Here is a 9,658-nt window from a genome sequence, read left to right on the forward strand (position 1 = left end):
TTCTTCTAACCTTGCTAAAGCCAAATCTTCTCATCTCCAGGTATTCTATCCTCTTCTCTTCCTCATGCTCTGGAAAGCTTTTCTTCCTGCTCCCTACCTCCTGTTCCTTCCTTTTCTTCACAGTAACAATCCAGACATTGTGGTCATTCAACTTGCACAGATGGTCAGCTCACACTGGACAGTTTGCTGCCACACTAGTCACTAAGTATTTTTAAAAACATCCCTGATCTAGAACCCATCGACAAAGGCCTCTTATTCAACCAGTCTGTCATAGCAGAGGGCCCAGACATGTTGTTCAATGATTCTCATATACAGTGGGCACTAAGCAGTCCTGCACCTTCAAGGCCATCACTAAATTCTTACAGTCCCAGAGGGGTAATGCAGTGGAGGATTTAGGAGCACAGGGTTTTCAAAATAATAAGGTTTAAATCCAGGTTCTAACACTTATTAGGTAATCTTTGAAGTTATTTTAGATCTTTGTGCTTCAATTTCCCCTGTAAAATATGGTTAATAGTAAGATAAGGACTGAGATCAGTACCTAGCACAGTCATTGCTTTTAAGATGTTATCAATTATTACCCATTTTACTTCCGAGATCACTTGGCTAGTGGCGATGCTGAGATCTACACCCAGATTTTCTGAATCGAAACTCCATGCTTTTTCTGACACCACTACTACCCAAGTGCTCTCCATATAATAAAAGCAGTAAGAGGCCAATGAAAGATTGAGAAGTACTTTATTTGATCGTGTGATTCCATGTAACAGCCAGAGTTACAGATGCCTCACCACAGTATACATTTGAATAGGGAAGATGGCTCAGAAATAGCAGTCTTAGTAATTCAAGTACTGACCTTTATTAAAGGAAAACAGTTTTGATAATTGTTTTGCCAGAGTTTTAAAATGCATTTTTTTACAGTTGTTTCTTGAAAGAACTACTGTTTTGAACCACATATAAACAAGGTACAGTTTATTCACATAAAGGAACTGCAGCTGAAAACAAGTTTAAAAAATTCCCATCTCAGCCCATTTTTCTCTTCTCAGCATTGCAAATGCTTCATTCCATCATCACGCTGAATTCCTCAGCATCTTCCATACCATTTCTAGGCGAAACCCTGTGAAGTAGTGAATGTTTGTCTTCCCGGGAATTTTTCCTACCACATACTCCAATGTTCCTACAACGTGCACTCTCTGCTCTTCCGAAATAAACTTCTTTTTGGCACAGCAGAAAAAAACATGCCACTAGGAATCTGAAAACCTAGATTCTGGGCCCGGCTAGGTCATAAACTAGAGAATAATCCCAAACAGGTCATGAAACCTTCCCAGGCCTCTGTTCAAAACTGCAAAAATAAGTCCTATTCATTCAGTCCGTTATTATCATTTATCTTCACAGTAACCGTTAGATTTATATAAGGCAGCATTATACTCATTTTATAGAGGAAATTCAGTCTCAAAGAGGTTATACAATCTACCAAGATCCCAGAGGTGGTGATACGGACACAGCTAAACTTACATGATCTCACTCGAAACCCTAGTACTGGTACACACTGTACTCATAAGTTGGTTCAACGGATGAAGCAGCAATGTCCTATGTCCCTTCCAATGCTCAAATTTTAAGTTTCTTGCAGTTTTTTCCTCTTCTTTCAGCCAGCATTTGCAGTAGGAAAAAAAATATATCTCATCACTAAATTTCATTTATCATGGTTCTCCGATTCAACCCTTCTTTACCATTTCCTTGTGCTTTCTATTAAACCCAGAGAAGCCACTTTTTTCTGAGAGCTCCCACAACTGCCCGGCTCTCTGAAAGCTTTTGGATCTACCTGTTTGTCAAAACAGAGATGGCTAAAATTTTGTAAATACCAATTCCCTTTTATTACTTTAAGAAGTTATTCCATACATAAATAAAATAGTTCAAAACAAGAGAAGCCCTTGCTAAGCTAACTCTTATTCCCTATAATAATAAAATGTACTTTTTCTATTGATTTCATATCCACTTTCCTGTCTGTTTTCATTTGGGAAATACCATTATCGTATCTCACTGCCAAGTCTCCCTTTCCCTAACAAGAAAATATTATAGTCATAAGAGCTGGGAAAACTCTTACTTTCACAATTCTATAGGAAGAATAATTAATCACCTAAATTGGACGACAAAACTTTGAATGTTAAATTGAGAGATTCAGGACATTTCCCAAGAGGCTATATGACCAATCTAAAAGCTGATGAGATGATGTGCCAAAAATTACACTTTAAGTTTTTTATTTATAATAGATTTATATATGTGCTCATTAGTCTTGCTGATATTACATAGGAACATATGCTGAAACCAAATTAAACTTTATAAGAAAACAAAATTCATCCTATCAGCAATCCTGAAAATTCAGCAGAGCCCAATAAATAGTATGCTCTCCCAAGAAGGGAGTTTTAAACATTTAATAATTTGTATAACTAACATGCTGAAAATGAGAAACTGAAGAGGGCATGGGAATGGGGAGTACATATAGGAAAAGTGATTTCAAAATTTTCTTCCTTTTGATGGTATCGCTTTCTTGCCTTCCGGAGGTAAGAGTTTGACTTCAAAAGTAACAAAATATTTGAGAAGGGATTTTACATCTTTCTGTTCTAGGTAGTATTCTTCTGCTATTTTCTCAGCAGTCCACGTTTCTGGATAAAGTTTATGATTATTGAGAAGTGTCAATGCCTCTACAATGGAAATTTTGCCTTTGGGAATGTTTTTGACATTCATGTTAAAGTCATGGCCTTTCGCCAATCTGAACTCCTTTTGCTCTTGAGGTGTTCCAGAATCTTTTACCTAGTATCAAAAAACAGAAACAAAAGGCTTTCAAGACAAGAGAAAAGATGTGACATCTACTTTCACACTTCTCAAATCTCCACTACTTCAAATAAATACTACACATGCTTCTCCAAACTACATTTTCTCATCACAATGACACATAGTTTGATGGCAATTTTGCCCCATTGCCTTTATGTAACTACAGCTCAATCACCGTTAAGAAATTAAGGTAGTTCTAGAAAATTACAAGTGAATGTATACCATCCACTTATCATATTATTTCATGTATATTAAAGAATAACATAAATTAATGGATTAGACATGAAACTCTTAAAAGACTTCCCATTGTCCTCAAGATAAAACACAAATTCCTTAGCAAGACAAATAAGGACCTTCATGATTGGGTCCCTATTACCTCCACCCTACCTCATTTCTCCCAAATGCATTGCCCACACTTCTCCCAGACTATAATGAATTCTGTTCTCCAAAGGCATCACACACTCCTACCTTTATAGTGTAACTTTGGTTTGAAACACTCTTCCCAACTTCTTCACTTTCAAAAATTCAAAGCATCTCTTAACTTTATATTCCCAGGTAATCCTTCTACTCCGTATTTGGTTTTATTCAAATTTCCCTTCTGATTAATACTAAATACTGAAATTATTAGGATGCTGAAAAAAAAAAAGCTTGATAAAATTCAGCAACCTCTCGATTAAAAGCTCTTAGCAAATTAAAAATAAAGCCTCAAGTGTGATAGAAGTATTAAAATCAGAAACCTTATCATTTTGTTATAATTAATGCTGAAACATTAGCACGTACAGGAAGAACAGGATAGAATACCAACTTTCACTGTTGTGTTAATGCTACAAACAATAAAAGTAGTATAAATAGTAGAATGGAAAATTGTAATTCTATGCCAATAAGAGTATCTTCAGAAACCTAATGGAATCAACTGAAAAACGAATAATAACTCAGTAACATGGGTAGCTGCAAGACAAAAATCACTCACTTTCTGACACACTGGCAATAGTTTAAAAACTTAAGGTGAGGGCGCCTGGGTGGCTCAGTGGGTTAAGCCTCTGCCTTCGGCTCAGGTCATGATCCCAGGGTCCTGGGATCGAGTCCCGTGTCAGGCTCTCTGCTCAGCAGGGAGCCTGCCTCCCTCTCTCTCTACCTCTGATCTCTGTCTGTCAAAAAAATAAATAAAATCTTTAAAAAAAAAAAAGGATGAAAAAAGATCCCATAGTAATAGTCTTCCCTCTATCTTCCAAAGATTCAATAATACAAAGATGTTAATTCTCAAATTAATCTATACATTCCAATTCAATTACACTCAGAATCCAAATCAGACTTATTAAAAAACAGGACAATTTGAGAGGTATCTGGGTAGCTCCATCAGTTAAGCATCTGACTTTTGATTTCCACTCAGGTCACGATCTCAGGGTTGGGAGATGAGCCCTGCATAGAGCTCTGCGCTCAGTAGGGAGTCAGCTTGAGAATCGCCCACCCCTCTGCCACCCTGAGCATAAGCACAAGCACAGGCACGCTCTCTCTCAAATAAATAAATCTTTTTAATTAATTAATTAAAGAACCTGACAATGTGATTCTCATCTGGGGAAAAAAAATGTTGCCACAGCCATGAAACTTTTGGGGAAAAAGAAAGGTCACAACAGATATCAAGACACATTAAAAAGCTCCATTAATTAATATAATATGATCCTAGTGTCAAAATAGAAAAAATTAACTAGAACTGATGAATCCATAAACAGATTTGTATGTATTAGTATTTAAAGTGAGTGGAGAGGCCCCTGGGTGGCTCAGCTGGTTAAGCGTCTGCCTTCAGCTCAGGTCATGATCCCAGGGTCCTAGGATCGAGCTCCGAATCGGGCTGCTTGATCTGGGGAGTCTACTTCTCCCTCCCTCTCTGCTGTTCCCCCTGCTTGTGTACTCTCTCTGTCAAATAAATAAAATCTTAATAAAAATTTAAAAATGTTTTTTAAAAAAAAAGTGAGTGGAGAAAAGACTGGGTTTTCAGTAGACTGTATTTAGACAACTGACCATCCAGGAAAAAAAGATATCCACACACCAAACACTACATTTATTGCCAAATAAAGATTTTAATATAAAATATACAGTCATATGCGGCGCCTCGGGGTGCCTCAGTCGTTAAGCGCCTGCCTTCGGCTCAGGTCATGATCCCGGGGTCCTGGGATCAAGCCCCGCATCGGGCTTCCTGCTCAGCGGGAAGCCTGCTTCTCCCTCTCCCACTCCCACTGCTTGTATTCCCTCTCTCGCTGTGTCTCTCTCTATCAAATAAATAAATTAAATCTTAAAAAAAAAGATTAAAAAAATATATAAAATATACAGTCATAAAAGTACTAAAAGAAAATACAGAAAATGGTTTTCATGTTAGAGTGAGTCCAGACTTCCAATACCATGAAGAAAAAGGCTAACATGGGGCGCCTGGGTGGCTCAGTGGGTTAAGCCGCTGCCTTCGGCTCAGGTCATGATCTCGGGGTCCTGGGATCGAGTCCCACATCGGGCTCTCTGCTCAGCGGGGAGCCTGCTTCCCTCTCTCTCTCTCTCTCTCTCTCTCTGCCTGCCTCTCCGTCTACTTGTGATCTCTCTCTGTCAAATAAATAAATAAAATCTTTAAAAAAAAAAGAAAAAGGCTAACATATCTGACAGAACTCTGAAGAGCAGTAAGTTAAAAAGCCACACAAAAATAAATTATTTGACATATAGTATCACTAATATCTAGAAACATCACAAGTCATTAAGAAGACTAGGAACTACCCAAAAGAGAAAAAGGGCAAAACAGAAATAGATACTTTAACTTTTTCATTGCCGCTCCCCCATGAATCCTTGTAGACTTTTCCTAAGACCCCCACATAAAATTTTAATACCATTGTATATCTCTTCATGTATTGTATCTATGCAATTACTCATAAAAACTGTTAAATTTTTTTCACTCCCCAAGGGCCAATTTTCAAATGCATGATTTAGTATGGCATGAGAGAAACAACAGTTGGAAGTATTATTCAACACCTGTTACTGATGGAAGTATTCAACACAAAGAACATGAATATCAACCCTTCTACCTTTTTAATGGGAACATGTGGTGATAAATGAACCCTATAATTGCCATTACATGCAACAACTCACAGACCTTATTTTACATGAATTTTATTTCACTTATCTAATGAAAATTACATTAATAACTCTATCTGTGAAAACAGTATTGTCTATGAAGACAGAGTACCAGCGAATTTAAGAATGGAAAGAAATCTGGGAGTTGTCATTGGCACTTCTCTCCTTTAATCAAACTCTTCCCCCAACTTAGAACATTCCTGCCCCAACAAACTTATGTAGTAACTCAGACTCATCCCTCAGAATGAGGCTTAAATGTCACTGTCTCAGAAGGACCCAGTCCAATCACAAACAGTTCCCTCTGTTAAACTCACAGTGCCCATACTTGTCCTTCACAGACATATCAAGTAATTATGTACTTATGCTTGCTCATCTCTTTAATGTCTGTATTCTTCACAATATTCCAACAGAGAGTAAGGAGTACGTCTGCTTTGTTCAAAACTGTATGAAAAGCACTTGTGGGGGCGCCTTGGTGGCTCAGTGGGTTAAGCCTCTGCCTTTGGCTCACGTCATGATCTCAAGGTCTTGGGATCTAGTCCCGCATCCGGCTCTCTGCTCAGCAGGGAACCTGATTCCCCCTCTCTCTCTGCCTGCCTCTCTGCCTACTTGTGTTCTCTCTCTCTCAAATAAAATAAAATAAAATCTCGGGGCGCCTGGGTGGCTCAGTGGATTAAAGCCTCTGCCTTCGGCTCAGGTCATGGTCTCAGGGTCCTGGGATCGAGCCCCGCATCAGGCTCTCTGCTCAGCAGGGAGCCTGCTTCCTCCTCTCTCTCTCTCTGCTGCCTCTCTGTCTACTTGTGATCTCTGTCAAATAAATAAATAAAATCTTTAAAAATAAATAAATAATAAAATCTTTAAAAAAAAAAAAGTACTTGTGCCTGGCATTTATATATGGCTGTACATAAAAGTTCCCATTCCCAAAGTATTCTGTAATCTCCCAATTTTTACATTTCCTATCTGAATATATCTTTAAAAAACAAAAAATACCAAACACCAACACAACACTAAAGGAATCCCTCAAATTAGAACAAAACTCAATCCACTGAAGGATGAGAAAATAGTATTAAAGCTTTCCTTTGGTGACTCAATGACAACCACTAGAAGAACTTTACCAAATCCTATGAACTGTGAAATAATATCACCACTATGCTTAAGTTTTGCCAATGCCCTGTATTCTGGTCACAACCACACTGACAGTTTCAAACGTGCAGAGCACTCACTTTCTTTTACTACCCACCACACTTTTCCTGATCATTTTCCTGGAGCACAGAAAGGTTAAATTACTTATCTGCCGAATTAAAACACACATTACCTGCAAAGAAGACACGGGATCTTTGGAATCAACATACACATCTTTTAGTAAAGACAGCAGTTTGTCATCTTTTCTAGCTATTTCTCCCTTAATTTCTGGATAGCCTAAGGAAAGAAAAAGAATGTCACAATATGAATACCAAACAAAATGCCCTTTAAGATCCTAACACTTAACACAAGTCAGCCACTTTCAATTTTTTGTTTAATAAACGATCACTCGGGGCGCCTGGGTGGCTCATTGGGTTAAGCCGCTGCCTTCGGCTCAGGTCATGATCTCGGAGTCCTCGGATCGAGTCCCGCATCGGGCTCTCTGCTCAGCAGGGAGCCTGCTTCCTCCTGTCTCTCTGCCTGCCTCTCTGCCTGCTTGTGATCTCTCTCTGTCAAATAAATAAATAAAATCTTAAAAAAAAATAAATAAACGATCACTCGGACAATACGGGAAGTACTGGGCACGTAAATCAAAATGCCAGGCGGGGCACGGCGCCCATCGTTCCGAGAAGATACCCAGAGGGCACACCGGAGGAGTGCTTCCATTTTTGGATTTCCCGCAGCAAGTCGGTAGATGGTAAAGGTAAGAGCTCCGGAGGGCCGGACTGGGGCAGCTGGGGCAGCCGCCGCCACCTCCAGAACTACGAAGTGGGCGGAGCCGCCACTCCACCGCGGGCGCAACAGGACTCTCTCAATGTCACCGGCCCGGGGGCTCCACCTTTCCGCGCTCGGCTGACAAGTCACTGCAGCCGACCCCGGTCACCTCTGCCACGGGACCATGACCCACGGGCGCCGAACCGCCCAGCCCTCCCCGGGAGCCCGCGCGGACTTCTGACATGCCCTTGCACCACTTACGGCTCATCTGCTCTCGCAGGAGGCTCTTGGTGGAGGGGTGCCTCGGAGCCGCAGAGGGCTTCATCTTGCTGATTTCCCGTTCCGCCCGGTTCTCTAGATTGAAATTACGGATTGCGCGAAACACCGCAGCCCCCATCTCCTCACAACATGCTGTCCGCCGCTTCACGCTGCACGTGGGGAAAACACCGGCTCGGACGACCTCCGGGACGTATCGAGCATGCGCACTGTGGGGTCGACCCTGCTACACGCCGGAAAACGGGCGCTAAATGCGTCTCGGTCGCCCCCTAGCGGTCGGGAGGGCTCACGCCCTGAGTATGTCAAAAGGACCGCCTCCCTCCAGGGCAAGAGGCTTACGCCCGCGTTTGGCGGCTTCCCGCGGAAGGAGGCGGGGCTTAGGCTCCCACCCTCCCTGGTTCTTACCAGTGCAGACTCGGCTCTCGGGCCGGGAGCTTTAAAGCAGAGACAGCCGGGGCCTCATCGCAGACTTTGCAATTTCATGCCTTCGGAGTAAGCACCCGCGTTGATTCAAGCTTTCTACTGTGATTCGGCATTTGCAGGCTGAGTAGAGAATCAAAGTCGTCAGGAAATTGACCTTGAAATCCTTTCACAGGTCAGTGTAGCCAAAGAAGCCAATAAATATGGAACTAAGTGCACCAGAATAAGGGAAGTTCCTAAAATACCCTTTCCTGTTTCCTGAGGGGAAAATAATGAAAGTGTATTCGCGGGGGGTGGGGGGGGGCTCGCTGCCTGGCTCCCAGGGTGCAGCGTGGGACTCTTCATCCCAGGGTTGTGGGTTCTAGCCTCAGGCTGGGTGCAGGGATGACTTAAAAAAATAAAAATAAATCTCAAAAAAATAACAAAAACCTCAAAAAAGAAAGTGTCCTGTTTCCCGACGAATATTTGTTCTCACTCTTTTCTTTAAATGTCTTTAGGTTCCTGTGCCCTTGCCTGATGCCTTTCTGAACTACCTTGTCCTCTTTTTCTAGATCTTTTACATCCTGCTCTCCTAAGGCAATTTCAGTTGGTTGTATTGATGTGGGAAACAAAGGCAGAAGAAAAATTACTAAATTTCCTTACTACCTAGAGCCCACACAAGTACTTGAAACAGGCAGAGTGACGTTCTTCTAGGGACTCAACTGCCTCAGTGTTAATACTTTGCTAAGGGCAAAAGGCAATCCTAGCCTGAAACCACCTCCCCACCAGGATCCTGTAAATTCACTTTAACATATACAAATTCCTTTGGAAACCTCCTTTAGCTCGAAATCCCCCAAAATACATGTTGGCAATCGGCCCCGGGACATGTGGCCCTCTGATGTACATCTGAAGGGTCTCATAACTAGGGTTTTATTAGACGGTAATAAATGAACTTTTCCCAGAATAGCTAGCCCCCTCAAGGTCCTGGAAACCTTGCTTCCAAAATTCCTTAGGGACTTATACTACCCCCTAATCCCCTCCCAATTTGAAAGTGTGCAATGGGCCCACTCCTCATGACCCCAGTGCAGCTCCTTCTGCCCATGGGTCCTGTCCCCATGCTTTAATAAAATCACCTTTCTACACCAAAGACTTC

The 9,658-nt window shown here is 41.4% G+C and overlaps 1 protein-coding gene across 1 annotated transcript; it reads right to left on the bottom strand.

Moving 5' to 3' along the window:
• Positions 1-718: 718 nt before the first annotated feature.
• Positions 719-8,322, bottom strand: NDUFAF4 (NADH:ubiquinone oxidoreductase complex assembly factor 4). The gene is made up of 3 exons (XM_047734645.1): positions 8,092-8,322; positions 7,250-7,353; positions 719-2,805 (listed from the first exon to the last, which is right to left on the bottom strand). Exons 1-3 carry the CDS (start codon positions 8,225-8,227, stop codon positions 2,509-2,511), a joined length of 537 nt encoding a protein of 178 aa, XP_047590601.1. The 5' UTR covers positions 8,228-8,322; the 3' UTR covers positions 719-2,508.
• Between the last annotated feature and the right edge of the window lie 1,336 nt (positions 8,323-9,658).

The sequence above is a fragment of the Lutra lutra genome, chromosome 6 (assembly GCF_902655055.1).
Source record: "Lutra lutra chromosome 6, mLutLut1.2, whole genome shotgun sequence".
In the NCBI taxonomy this organism is placed as follows: domain Eukaryota; kingdom Metazoa; phylum Chordata; class Mammalia; order Carnivora; family Mustelidae; genus Lutra; species Lutra lutra.